This window comes from Botryllus schlosseri, chromosome 11, assembly GCF_051294905.1.
Source record: "Botryllus schlosseri isolate E-star chromosome 11, Bs_hap1, whole genome shotgun sequence".
Taxonomy (NCBI): domain Eukaryota; kingdom Metazoa; phylum Chordata; class Ascidiacea; order Stolidobranchia; family Styelidae; genus Botryllus; species Botryllus schlosseri.
Window position 1 is genome coordinate 27,133,979 of NC_137246.1, and position 13,890 is coordinate 27,147,868.

Here is a 13,890-nt window from a genome sequence, read left to right on the forward strand (position 1 = left end):
AAGTTGCATTTATGTTTTTTTGAATTATTAAGGTATGAGACACTCGAAAGGTTCCGCTGTATAACCCAACACTCTAAAATTCGCAGGGTATCTGCTGGTTTCGTTTCTTTCTTAGTTATTCGATCGATCATGTATAGATTTCCATGTTCTTTAGGTTTGAAACCGCCATGACAGCATTTGGCTGTCGGCGGCTGCAGAACCATCAAATTATAGGTACTTCCCCACTTCACGGAAGGCCTGGCGAGAAGGCGGAAATTACGTACGCAGCAAGAAAATAATTTAATGCTGAAAAATTTCCAAAAATAGCCGAACCGGTGTTTGCTACGTGCAATTTTTACTTTTGTTCCGTTCCCGAGCGGTTTGGCCGTATAAATCGGTTGTCCGGGTTATCCGCTGTCCGAATTATGCGGTGTCGGCTGTAAATATGCGAGGTTTCCTTCATTGGGCAAAGCGACACGTCCCGTGCACTAAAACTCGGACAACTTATATTTTTTATGCTATCCAGCCTTTTCAAAGACCCGAAACTGAAAAGCATGCATGCATTCATTTATTCAGACAAATATCCGTTTCATACGATAAGTGCATTTCACGATGAGTAACGTATTCCACGCCGCGCCACTGCATAATATGCAATACATTGCATTAAATATATATAAATATCCTCATATTGTCAGTTCTGATTGTAGATTGCTGATCACGCAGTCATTTTGTCATGTTCTCAAATTAAAAATGTTAATATATGCGTCATCAAAAGCATATCAACTGTAATACTATTGGGTTTGTGCAAGCCACATATAATATATCTCTTTTACGCCTCGTACCGATAGACGCGCGCATATAATCTGTGCATTTGTCACGCTAAAAATGCATAATTTCAATTGACTAGTCCATATTATCATCCCAACCCAGTATCTGCGTTCAAATGTTCATCAGACGCTGTCTTAGTGGTGAGTCCGCAATCTTCGCTGTCGGCAGTGATCTTGATGTCTTCAGAGTCACGTTTCCTTTGAAAGACCTCCAGAGCGACTATCAACGGAAGGGTCATATTAGATTATGGGCCGTATGCACCAACGTGTTTTGAACCCAAACTGGAGCTCAAACAGTGGTTCAGGAGATATTTCCAAAGCACCATCACCGAAACGTCAATGATCTAGTGTTCACTGGCGCCGAATTTGATCGAAAAGTAAACAACCTCTCGAGGTTGTTTAAACGTAGTTCAGTGCTTTGGCTTGGTCATCGCGGATCGTGGTCTCCTGTTTCTCGCGACTAGTTGACTGTAAATTGGTTCATGTTGAAGACTTAGGTGCGCAAGTTTTCTATATTTCCGTGAATTAGCAGACTTTCCAAGCTGTAGGAATATATTTTATGTATATCCTAACCCAGAAGTAGAGTTTCACCAATGCAAGGCTGAATGGCTTACAGTTTACTGTTAGTGGATCGGTATACCGGTATTAGCGAGTAGCGGTAAATCAGGAAATCCATATGACTGCCTCATGGTACGGTAATGAAGTTACATTGAAGTTTCGAGATCAAGACTTCCGAGTCACAAATAAATGAAAATTATGACCAAGTCTGTCGTCTTGTGTACAGTTTTCGAAGCAGCCTGTAGGTTGCAATTGATGAGGCTTCTTCCCTATAAAGTTTGAAATATCTCACCATCATTGAAGCTACAACAGTACTGCCGATATTACAGTACATTGTCATAGCTCAAATGACCGGATTGGAATCCCGGCACGTTTAGCGTACCGTAATATATTTGTTGTGCCAAGACGGTTTTCAGTGTCACATCTGTGTGCAGTCGGTAGAATTCTTCATGTGCACGAGACACCAATTCCATATTGGCCAAATGAAAAGCACTAAGCGGCATCATGCTGGTCGCGGTATGTCATGATTTTCTGAATCCTCTCATATGTAACTGTTTTGAGTTTGATATGAAGTAATATAGTGCAGAATTTAGTATGATGGGCCTGTTTGAAAGATAGAACCGAAAAGAAAAAACCGATTTGCTTGCTAATGGCGTAGGTTGTCGATTCAGGAGTTGCAGCAGAAGTTGTAGGGATTATGCCTCAAATATTAATGCATAGTTTTGTTTTGTTAGAAAAATGACGGATTCAGCTCGAACGAAAAATTTTAGTAAGATTGATAAAGAGACACTTTATAAACTGGTGGAAAAACATAGAGCTGTGCTTTTGAATAAAGATTCCAAAACGCAATCAAACATCGCCAAGAATAAGCACTGGGAAATAGTTTGCGAGGAGTTCAACTCGGAGGCTTCCGAAAAAAGAAATACGAAGCAATTAAAGGCTGCTTGGCACAATATGCAAAATCGCGCCAAGGATAAGTACAGAGTACAAAGGTTTGAGGTACTAAAAACAGGAGGTGGACCGCCCCCGGAACCAGATACTCCAACAAATGAGAAGGTTCATGGTAAGACCTGCAGACATACATATCGTGTATTAACTGTATTGCAACAAACTAAAAATCCATGTTCGCAGTTTATTCACTCAAAGATTTACAACTGACAACTGCGAATATGAATGTTTAATTTGTTGCAATATACATGTCAGTTAGCCTATAGTTATCGGTTTTGTTGATATCGACTCAGAAATCTGGTATCGGCCGTGCTCTTACTGTTTTAGTCTTGCACACTGCATGAAATGCCCAGAAGTGTACATTGTGTAATAGCAGCATTAGGAAACTTATGATCACTTGTGTTTCAGCTCTGGTGTACAGTCAAATTGCAGCACTCAACAATCCTTTTGATGATGATTCATTGTTGGATGAAACTCAGAGAGATGATAGTCGCGATGCAATACAAGCAATTCATTTTGCGATGACTTCTACTGGTGCCGGAACCAGTACTCAACAAGTGGTGATTGATCTTGAAGAGTACTGTCCTTCAACAGCTATGAATCAATCAGATGCCAAGAACAGAGAACATGAAGTCAAAGCTGCCGTTGTGCAAAAAACAAAGGAAGGTGGCAAGTCAAAAACGCGTGGCGAATTATTGACGATTGCCAGGCGGGAAGAGGCTGCCAAAACTTCGTATTATGAAGTAAAAAAAAGATTTTTGCAAATTAATGACGAGAGAAAGGCAGCATACTTTGCAAAGAAGATGCGATATCTTGATTTGAAGATGAAGTCGCTGAATGGTGAAAGCTGAAGTATTGGATAGGATATACTTTGCTTGATTTCTTTGTTACAGTGTTTTGTTTTCAAAATATATTTTGCAAGTAAATGAGTTTATCAGGAATTGGGGCTCACCAACAGCCTCATAGCGTTGGTTGGATTAGGGACAAGACGGTCTCTGACTGCCTTCGTACCTAACTAGGTCTCAACAGAAGTGAAGCAAGTATATTTGAGTTTGATTATAGTTTCATCGCCAGCATAATCATTCAGTACGGAAGGGGCGGAGAGATTGATGTCAGCGAACACTGTCACTATCAAGGTGGTTTTGCAATGGTAATGAAAGGTATCAAATTCATTGGTAACAAGAAATTGATCCTTGTGCAAAGTTACACAACTTATTCTAACAAGAGTGCATCATGAGGGCTTTAAAACTTTTCAAGGAACCGTTCAGGTATACATTATACAAGCCTTTCAACTGCTGGCTTCTGGTCGCATCGTAAGTTATGGAAATGTTTGGCACTTGACAAGGGCATCACGTTGATGCTGGTAAGCGCTTTTGACTAAATGATGTTCAAAACTACCGCCGGAAACTCATGAATGTTATCATCATTGAAATAGATAACGCGCTAGCGACCGCTGAGTGACCTGAGTTCCACAAAAACCTTGCTTTGTTTACTATTCGGTCGACCTTGAGTAGCTTTTCAGGGTACGAATTGAGCATCTATTTACTGAACGTTAGCTCGTCTCAATGATCATCAGTTCGTCTGAACGGCGTTTAAATATTGATGGTGCATCGCGAGATATTTTGAACTGATGTTTAGTTTGAGTTATGTTCGAGCGAACAGACGATCAGACTTGAACGTGTTCAATGTTGGTGCATACGGCCCTATAACTTCAGTTGTTCTTACCAGGGTTTCGCTGAGACCACAGTCTCAGGGGTTATCTGAAGGTCAATACACACTTCCGTCTCATCCAGTAGACATAACACTGATTTCCAGTCAATATATTCATTATCATAAATTTTTTTTGTGTGAACCACAGCTCCAATTGGTCTAACCTCTAACATCACCCTGGCCTAATAGATCAACTGGGCACTGAACCTGTAATTGACTTGTGAGCTTCTAAGTATTCTTGATGTCAGCGTTAATGATGAGATGAAGGTTAACCTTCGATCATTTCACATGTCATTGAAACAGAGATGCATCATCATCATTATTCACGCTTTTATTCATTCTTGTAACAATGCCAGACGAATTAGTCCACATCCCCGGATTTAGTGTTCCACCTTATCCATGCATCAGTATCATTTTGAAACACCGCAAGACTGCGACACAATTAAAAGATGGGAAGGTGTCGAAACGACTTGGAGTATAGTCTTTAAAATCATCTGAACAATGGCATGCGCGCTTACAGTGAAGAATCCATCACAATTCGGATTTGTGATTTATAATTTGGAAGTGGAGCTGTCCTTTCATAGGACATGGATCTGTGAAAGCACCTTTAAGTTATCTGCGGTAACTCGGAATGGTATGGCACGGAGTTGTCTTACAGAATGATGCGAACGAAGATAGAAAACTAGAAATTTTTGAGTTTTTCCATATTAGATTAGAATCAGAATTATAGCTAGAAACATTTCACTAACCAGATTACAGTTAGATTAATAATTTAACAGCTATCATTATCTAGTTGTTCGAATCTGGCTGCGACTCACCGTATCCGGCCACGGAAATCGCAAGGAGTATCAACTGAATGATTATCTTGGTCCCGACGCAAGCCAGCGGGCTTATCGCAAATTGCAGACAGATTCCAAGAGTCCACCAAAATAGCCACACAGCGGAGCCTACGTCCAAGGTATCGGAAAAGGTCCGGGCTTGAATAGCTACAATTTGAAAAGTATTGTAGGTAGGGCTTGACACATTGATTCGAGCACTCTAATCTGAATTGGGTAAAAATTCTAATGACTCGAGTCACACCGCATCAACGAGAATTATAGTTTCGATAGCGTTTTCCACTGTTGAAGCTTTGAAACCATCATTGGTCGATGGTCGTGATACAGCAGACGAACATATAGTAGAAAGTTACCTGTTAGTGGAAATTAATACCTGTGAAGTCGTGGCCAACCCACATCAGCTGTCACAAACGATAATGGAATAGACATGTGGCGGAATAAAAATACAAAATTATCTTTAATGTGATGTAGTACTGGCATTATATTCTTTGCATAATCGCATAAATGGTACATCAGACTGGTATAAACAATACCAATTTAGTTAGTTGACAGTCAATTAAATAACGGGTTTTTGAGTGTTCCAGTTCTAGTTGCACATTTTGAAAACTGAGTAATAATTCTATATAGTTCTAGTTGGGGATTTTGAAAAGTCGGTAGTTCTAGTTTTTGTTCTATAGTTGCGCATTTAGTAAAAATATTATTTTCCGAACAGCTAGAAAACATGTGCCGGCTATTGGCGTGAATCGTGATACCGGTTGTCTGTGGTATGCGTATGATGTTCTTGTGTTGCTATAGCTCAGAGTCATCACACTATACTAACGGCGGCGTAGCCAGCTGGTGGCTTTTTCGGATCGAAAACAACAGGTCTGGTTAGATGTATTAGTTGCGGATTTTTCAAGGTTATAGTTGTAGTTGCGAATTTTGAAAGTGAGTAGATCTAGTTATATTTATAGTTGCGAAATAGAAAATCCAGTAGTTTGTACAAGTCTGCGAGGTACATATTTGTACTTTCCGCACCATCCATATGACATCGAATGACTCAGCCCTAATTGCAAACATGTAGAAACGGCTCGGTTACCTACCTATCGACTGCGACTTCCATATGCCTTGCATGCCTCCCGCTAAAATGTACGCCGGTATCACGGACCATTGCGTGTTGGCACTGGGCGTCCAAAATAGGTAGTAGATATACGTAGCGGCGTCGACGATTGCAGCGAATAATATGAAGGCGAGAGCCGGCAAACGACTCCCGAATTTCCCCGACAACGTACTGAACGCGCACGCGCTCAATCCGAATATCATGAGATGAATGGCGACCTAGATGGAAGAACAAGTCAGATTACAGATTTGGATAACCAGATAAATCGAGTTGCCTAATTATAGACTAATCAGAGCGAAAATGCTACAGGATAACTGTATAGTGCAAAACGAGTTATGATTGGTGTACAGTTATTTGCCATGTTCATTCCGCCCTACAACTATGCACTTCGTCTTTTATACATATCCTTTACTTTTATATTTTATTGCCTTTTATGTACAGCGCCCTAGTGTAGTAATGATATATTGTTATATTCGGCGCTCTATAAATTATTATATTATTATTATTATTATTATTCTCTTGATATGATATGAACTGAACCTTATTTTTGTTGTATTTCTTTCTGATTCGGAATTTCATCAAATATCCAAGTTTCTGCGAATTCGTAGTAATTCTAGTTATAATATAATTTGGAAAAAAACTGCATCTATAATTATAATTTTAATTTGGAAAAGCTGGAAATTTTATAGTTTTCTAAATCCGATCCCAATTATATTACGCCATAGAGTTCGATACTAATCAATACCGCACTGAACTTGGACTAGCGGGAGATTTCGAGTCAATATAATCGTGATTGTGCAAAACATGATGAAATAGATCAGTCATGCTGATCGCATGACCATTTAATCACATACACAAGAGCTTATAATCAATGGGGTGACGAAAAATCGACTAAACCGACCAGAGGTCAGATGTAGGGAATTGAGTAATCGTGTTCTAATTGAAGTGTTATCTGCCAGCAGAGTTCATGCGGCGATGAACTTGATTTGATAACTACGACATGCCCTTTACTTCAGCATAAACCGCAATAGCTAGATGATCGGTTTGATTTTGACACATTGCTGTTAAAAATCATACGTCATCATCGCCGTAGCACTATAACCTGAAAAACTCGTTTGAACTATTCTCGTCTATCTGTGAATCGATATCGATCATGAATGCATCCTGAAAAATTGATAATAGTCTGGTATTATTATTATTTTTTCAAAGTTGAAATTGATTCGATTCTGTGCCAGAGCCGGACAACTAGAAAATGTTCATCCTTTCCTAATTTGATTATAATTAGAATGATAGCTACACAGTGTTTTTGCAAATTAGCACAGAATTAGAATTACTGGATTCACAAAATCTTGGAAATTGACAACGAAAATAAGTTCAGTTCGTATCAAATCAGAGTTAAACCTCATAAGCACGAGAATGGCAAATGTCTGTACGCCAAGCTTGGTTCGTTTCGCAGTATGCAGTTCTCCTGTATAGCATTTTAAGGAAAACCAAAAATTGCATAAGAATTAAAATGGGAGCTTAGACGCATTTCAAAAATTAGAATTGAATTAGATCACCCTCTAATTAGTCCAATTATACAAAGCCTGACAGTCACACATACACTGCAACAGTTTTTCTCACCCACGATACACCAAAAACGCACGACGTGTACGATCTCGTCAATTCTGACGTCAGAAAACCGAAATCAAAACCGCCGTAGAATATGCCGGGCATCAGAAGAAGTTGCGGCAACCTCATGATCTGCCGCAGAATGTCCTTGACGGTGGTAAGTACGAAGCCAAGTTCCTGGCGAACCTGCATATCGTAATACCTAGATTTTCACTACATCAAGTTGCTTTGAATTGCTTTTGTAAATACAGTGATCCACAGACAACAATCAACATAGCTTAAAGCTAATTTGCAAGCCTTCGGTGAACCCCAAATTTTTGTCTCACCACGTTACGCGTTGAAGCAGAGGTGGTCAAAGTAGTCACCGTCGCTACTCAAGTAGAAGTAGAAGTAACGCCGAAATTTCTACTCAAGTAGAAGTAGGAGTGGCGGTTGACAAGTAAGTAAGTAAGTAGGTATTCTACGCCTATTTTAGCCTAAAAAACTGAAAACTGTCAAGTAGAAGTAGAAGTAGTCTAAAGTCAAAACGACTTAATAAGTAGCGCGAGCAGCCAAAATCTACTTCAAGTACTTCGTTACTGATCACCTCTGTGAAGAATATCGGTGCACAAAATGAACTGGGTATCAACAACAGTGTTAAAAGAACCATTGAAACGTGATTTTCACACAAAACAAGAAGATCTTAATGAATATATTTGCTAATATATATATACTGTGACTTATGCCTTATGAGTTGGATGTGTGTATTGAAGACTTAATCGGTGACTGTATGGATTGTATGTCATTCAGATCAAGAGCCGCTAACTAGAATAGCATTCATTTTAAGACTCGGTTCGAAAGAGCTACTCCGCTGTGTTACTTCCAATAACTCACGAAACATATTACCCATAAATGCTTCGTTACTATAGTGAATTACACCATATACGGCACATCGGGGCTTACCTTAATTGACCAACTATCTTTATCTCCCTTTGTACCGGCAACTGGAATCCCCGAGGATTTCATGGGAGGCAGTAGGAATGTAAAAAGTAACATCGCTGTTAGATACATTGCCACCATCGTGCCGAGAATGATATAGGTTGCGTTCCTGTTTGGAACGTAGCTGTCGATGGTGTGTTGGATGAGGTTGGGATCTTGGCAATCGTTGGACCCGCAAAAACGGATGTTCGTATCATTGGCGTCGGTTGCGTTAGACGTGAGTTCGTCGGGTCGAAACGCGTGTAGCACAGTGTAAGTTACGGAATTTCCCACAATCTGTAAATCAAGAGATCTACCACATTCACCATACATCATCACCAGTAAGTTGAGATCGTATAATTTCGGCCAACTTAAACCAGACCAGAGTCTCCTACGCTGTTACAGTTACTCTACTTACGATGAAATAATGTACACCTGCAAGTGAGTGTTGACGGATGGCGATTATTAAGCATGGTGGTATATGGCAACTCAAATTTCCAGAGTTATGATCAAGATGTTGTTTGTTATTCATGGTGTTTGTCTACTACTATGGTCATTTACACCATTCCAATTTTCTTCACAGCCCACTTCTATAGGCGTTTCTAAGACACCGCGTACACGGATGAGATGGCGATGAGCTACGATCAAGATAAAGTCGCCCTGAACACGGGTAACTAACTAACTAACTACTGTTTTTTTAGTAGTTCTATAGTTCTAGTTATAGATTTTGAAAAGTGAGTAGTTTTAGTTCTAGTTGTGTCGAACAACTAGAAAACACGTGCCGTATAGTTTGATGTGGGTCGTGATACCGGTATTCTGTTCTGTGATATTCTTGCAGCCATTGTAAGCTCACAGTCATCACTACTCATACTGATGGCGTAGCATGGAGGTGTTTTTTTGGTCGAAATCCGGCCCGTTTCAAACTTGTACTGATGTTCATGTGGAAGCCGATCCGATCCCGATAAAATAAATAAGTTGCTTCGAAATTGAATCTAGTTTGTTGTGTTTCAGTTATAGTTAGTTGCGGATGTTTAAAGGCCTTGAGTTATTGTTCTATAGTTACGGGGTTTTGAAAAGTGTGTAGCTCTGGTTCTAGTTCTAGTTTCGCACTTTGAAAATCCAGTATAGTTTGTTCTGGTCTGGTGTCGATCATTTTCTCACCTTCGATAATTGAAATATCGCAAAAAAATATCCGGAAAAGGTTGCTATCTCGTTTTTACCGCTGTTAGTGATTTTCTGGTAGTGTTTGGCGAAGAATGAAAAGAAATGAGGCATGGCGGTCCAAATGATAGCGTCTCCCAGTCCGACAAATATGGCCGCCGGGATCAAAATGTAAGGCTCTGAATGAAAAAGAGATTATAGGGGTGAGTTTAACATATCTCGTCCACAATATTCGTACTACATGTTCCTTTCAACATACAGAGGAAAATTATGGTCCCGCAGGCCTATTTACTGCCTTTGGTTAATGAATTGCTAGTTGGACTACTTTTCATTCATAACCAGACTTGGCTTATTGTGAGAGTCTCGTCTTCAAAACGACGGCTTCGCAAACTCCCAAACAGAGAGTATTAACAGCTTTCAGCGCATACATTTTCCATAACTGAAGACACGATATACCCGTGAACGAACACACACAGGCGATTTCAAGAGCATAAAAGAATGCATACATGATATAACGTGCCGTAGGCCTACAAAAACCCGTACGCTCTTGTGCAGGAATCGCAGGCCTCCGAGTTGATCGACTTCACAATTTCAAGGTTCGGCAGGCGTCAGCACCACGTAATTTGTCATTACTCTCACAATTTATGCGGTTGACAGTCCGGACTTTTCGGAAGCAGGCAGGCAAATCGACCTTAAAACGAATTTCGCTAGGCATGCTTTGTCTAGTCAAAATCTGAGTATTTTCCAAGCAGCTGCGCAGATTTGTACAACGTTCTGCGGTAGGCAAGATCTCAATTCTCAATCATGAATATAGTACATTGAACGCTCTCGTATTCGACATTTCATGCTGGTGACGTCATATTTTGTGCTACGATTGTTGATATGCGCTGTACTTTTCAATTCTCTACTAGTTGCGGACGATTACCCCTGACGAGTGTCAGCCGAGAATATTCGGGTTCATTTCAATATGAATATACTATTCAATCATGAATAGTTGCACATATAGAATGGATTATATCATATACATGCGATATAACTTGATTTAACTCCAGTTCCGGGTCATGCAAAGGAACTATAGAGATGAAAAGCTAGGTCACTCAAAGTTTTGACTTGAAACAATGATCAATTTACTCACTAGGATGGAGGTTCGCCAACGTATATATTGCATAGGAAAATTCCGCAACGATCAGACATTTCCTCGGACTGAGTCTCCGTAAAATCAGAGGTAATATGGTTACTGAACTCACGACTGAGCTGCCGAAAAGTAAAGCGGATATCTTGGTACCTAAACAATGCAATATGTATATTAAATATCAGTCTTTCAAACTAGGACAAATATAGGTAGTTCTAATTGCATAATTAAACTAATGAGATTGAAATGCCGGTAATCTAATTCTAATCCAATTTGTGATATGTTTCTATGCTCAAATTTTATTCCGGAAAATGCTACGAGAACTGTATCGTGCGAAACGAGCCAAGCTTTGTGTACAGACATTTGTAATTCTCATGCTGAATGAGAAGGTAGAGTCTGATTTGACATGAACTGGACTTTAATTTTTGTTGTGTGTGTTTGAAATCCGGAACTGAATTCAATTTCCTAGTTTTAACGATAAGTCATTCTAATTCTAATCTAATTTGAAAAAGCTGTAATTTTTCTAGTGTGTGTGCATTTGCAACTATAAAAACTATAAATCAGACAACGCCGGCCTTATTCGTCGGAATACATTCAAAAAGTTAATGACGAAGTTCGCACGTTTTTCCCAATCACGGAAAACACAGATATATTCCATAACACGTAAACACGACTATTACATCCCGATCGACCTTGATTGACCTGACAATATCGATAGTCTGACACATATCGAAAATCGCCTATTTTCCCCGACACCCGAATGAGTTTGATGGTATATACTTGCCCACACTGTCCACCACATTCAAACTCGATTGCAGTCCTAGAAGACTACCGAATGCCGAGTAGGTTAACAGATTTCCGAAGGAATACACCATGAAATGGAACCATAATCTTCGTTTGGTATAAGTCAGCGGTTTCATGTTCCTTCAGTGGGTCGATCCGACCTCGCGTCTCGCCAGTTGGACCAAATGATTGGAGATTGTTGTTAGTCAACGATTACAGAATCTTGGTTCGATATACTGAAAAATAGAACACAGCTGTATAATAATATTCTATCATCAGCATTGTTTTCACGCCTCATTGCCAGGCTTGGACAACTGGATAATTATAATTGTCTAATTAAAGCGAAATGCTGGTAATCTAATTCTTGCGAAGTGTTTATATGCTTTAATTTAAATTATAATCTAATTTCAGGTTTTTCTGAAAATGCTGTAGTAGAACTGTGTAGTGCGAAACGAGTCACGGAGTACTGTACAGTAGGGCTCTTCAAAAATGCCTTTTTTTTCTCAAATCGTACTGGCTACTTGATAAAATTGTTAGGTTACCTAATTTAAGCCTACACACAAAATTTAGTTCAATTCCAGCCAGTAACCGCTTTGCTACAGGAGAAGTAAGTTTCTATTTATTATATAAAAATAAATAATAAAAAATTTGAAAATTTTCTGTTCACCCCATGAAAGTGTTGGGCTGTCTATAGAAACGATGCTCACCAAATTTGGTTCAATTCCAACCAGTGGAAGCGGAGTTATTGTCGTCGAAAAATTTGGATTTGAATAAAATAGTATTTACGGTGAGCACAACTATAATAAATAAACAAAGAAACGGTCACCGTAAATACTATTTTATTCAAATCCAAATTTTTCGACGGCAATAACTCCGCTTCCACTGGTTGGAATTGAACCAAATTTGGTGAGCATCGTTCCTATAGACAGCCCAACACTTTCATGAGGTGAACAGAAAATTTTCAAATTTTTTATTATATATTTTTATATAATAAATAGAAACTTTCTTCTTCTGTAGCAAAGCGGTTACTGGCTGGAATTGAACCAAATTTTGTGTGTAGGCTTAAATTAGGTAACCTAACAATTTTATCAAGTAGCCAGTACGATTTGAGAAAAAAAGTCATTTTTGAAGAGCCCTACTGTACAGACATTTGCCGTTCTCGTGCTCATGGGAATCAACTGATTTGATATGAGGTGAACTTGATTTTAGTTGTATTTCTTTCTGATGCGGAATTAAATTGAAATGAAACGTTTTTGCGAATTCCTTTATTCTAATTCTAATATAATTTGAATAAGCTGAATGTTTTCATTCTTTCATTGTTTTCAACTGACTTCTGTACCTACAGAATACGCAATCGCCAATGCATGCATCCGATGTTTGGAGTGACTTTTCTTGGAACGGGAAGTCTTAAATTTAATATTCCATCGCCCATAAGAAATGAGTTGTACAGGGAATGGCATAACAAGCGCTAACGCAACTAGTCAATTGAACAGCGTCCTTTATTAGTAAGGCTCGCGAAAAATCAAATGCCTGACTGATTCGAGTAACACTCATTATAACGTCAGAAGAGAATGAGAGGTGTAGAAAGTTAATCAGTGTATCTTTTCTGCGACCGCAAACAATATAATGCCGGTTCTACATCTCATTAAAGACGATTTGGTGTTTTTTCGACCACGCATATTTCAGTGCACTTTGCGGCAATGATGTGGGTTGATCACGACTTCATTGAAATGTCATATCTAACATATGTAGCTTCGTACTACATTCCTCGTATATGTTGAGGTACGACCAATCGAGGTATATAACTTAACCAGGTTTACAGTGGAAACAGTATCCAAACTATAATTCTTGTATAATTTCAGTACTCGACAAAATAACTCTTTAATACTCGATTAATGAATTAATACTCGTTTCAGATTCAAGCACTCGAACGATTGCGCCTCCAGCCCTAACTATAACCTTTCATACCGGTTTGTTATCCTTGAATCGACACTTGATGGATCATATCCATCAAGTTCGAACGGATATTATACCCCTCATACAGTCTCGATCAAACTTGGACATTGGACAACTAGATAATTCTAGTTGTCTGATTATTATAGGCTACGGTAATTGGAGGAAAATGTCGGTAATCTAATTTGCTATATGTTTCTTTGCTCTAATTCTGATTCTACTCTAATTTGTGAAAGGTTATGCTCAAATTTTAATTCTCATCTAATTCGTGCTTTTTCCCGAAAATGCTACAGGAGAACGATAGAAGTGCAGAGGCGGGCAACTTCTCCAGTCGGC

At 39.1% G+C, this 13,890-nt stretch overlaps 2 protein-coding genes across 3 annotated transcripts; one reads left to right on the forward strand and one right to left on the reverse strand.

Annotated features, from left to right (window-relative positions):
- Nucleotides 1–534: 534 nt before the first annotated feature.
- Nucleotides 535–11,867, reverse strand: LOC145450703 (protein unc-93 homolog A-like). Of its 2 annotated transcripts, none has more exons than XM_080329203.1 (8): nt 11,603–11,867; nt 10,822–10,971; nt 9,687–9,865; nt 8,511–8,822; nt 7,581–7,754; nt 5,941–6,175; nt 4,841–5,008; nt 535–1,026 (listed from the first exon to the last, which is right to left on the reverse strand). In XM_080329203.1, exons 1-8 carry the CDS (start codon nt 11,736–11,738, stop codon nt 896–898), a joined length of 1,485 nt encoding a protein of 494 aa, XP_080185329.1. In that variant the 5' UTR covers nt 11,739–11,867; the 3' UTR covers nt 535–895. The 2 variants fall into 2 exon arrangements, with proteins under 2 accessions (XP_080185329.1, XP_080185330.1); XM_080329204.1 differs by lacking the exon at nt 11,603–11,867 and adding an exon at nt 10,230–10,377 and having other exon boundaries at nt 10,822–10,961.
- Nucleotides 2,021–3,165, forward strand: LOC145449485 (uncharacterized). The gene is made up of 2 exons (XM_080327848.1): nt 2,021–2,427; nt 2,721–3,165. Exons 1-2 carry the CDS (start codon nt 2,103–2,105, stop codon nt 3,161–3,163), a joined length of 768 nt encoding a protein of 255 aa, XP_080183974.1. The 5' UTR covers nt 2,021–2,102; the 3' UTR covers nt 3,164–3,165.
- Nucleotides 11,868–13,890: the final 2,023 nt, after the last annotated feature.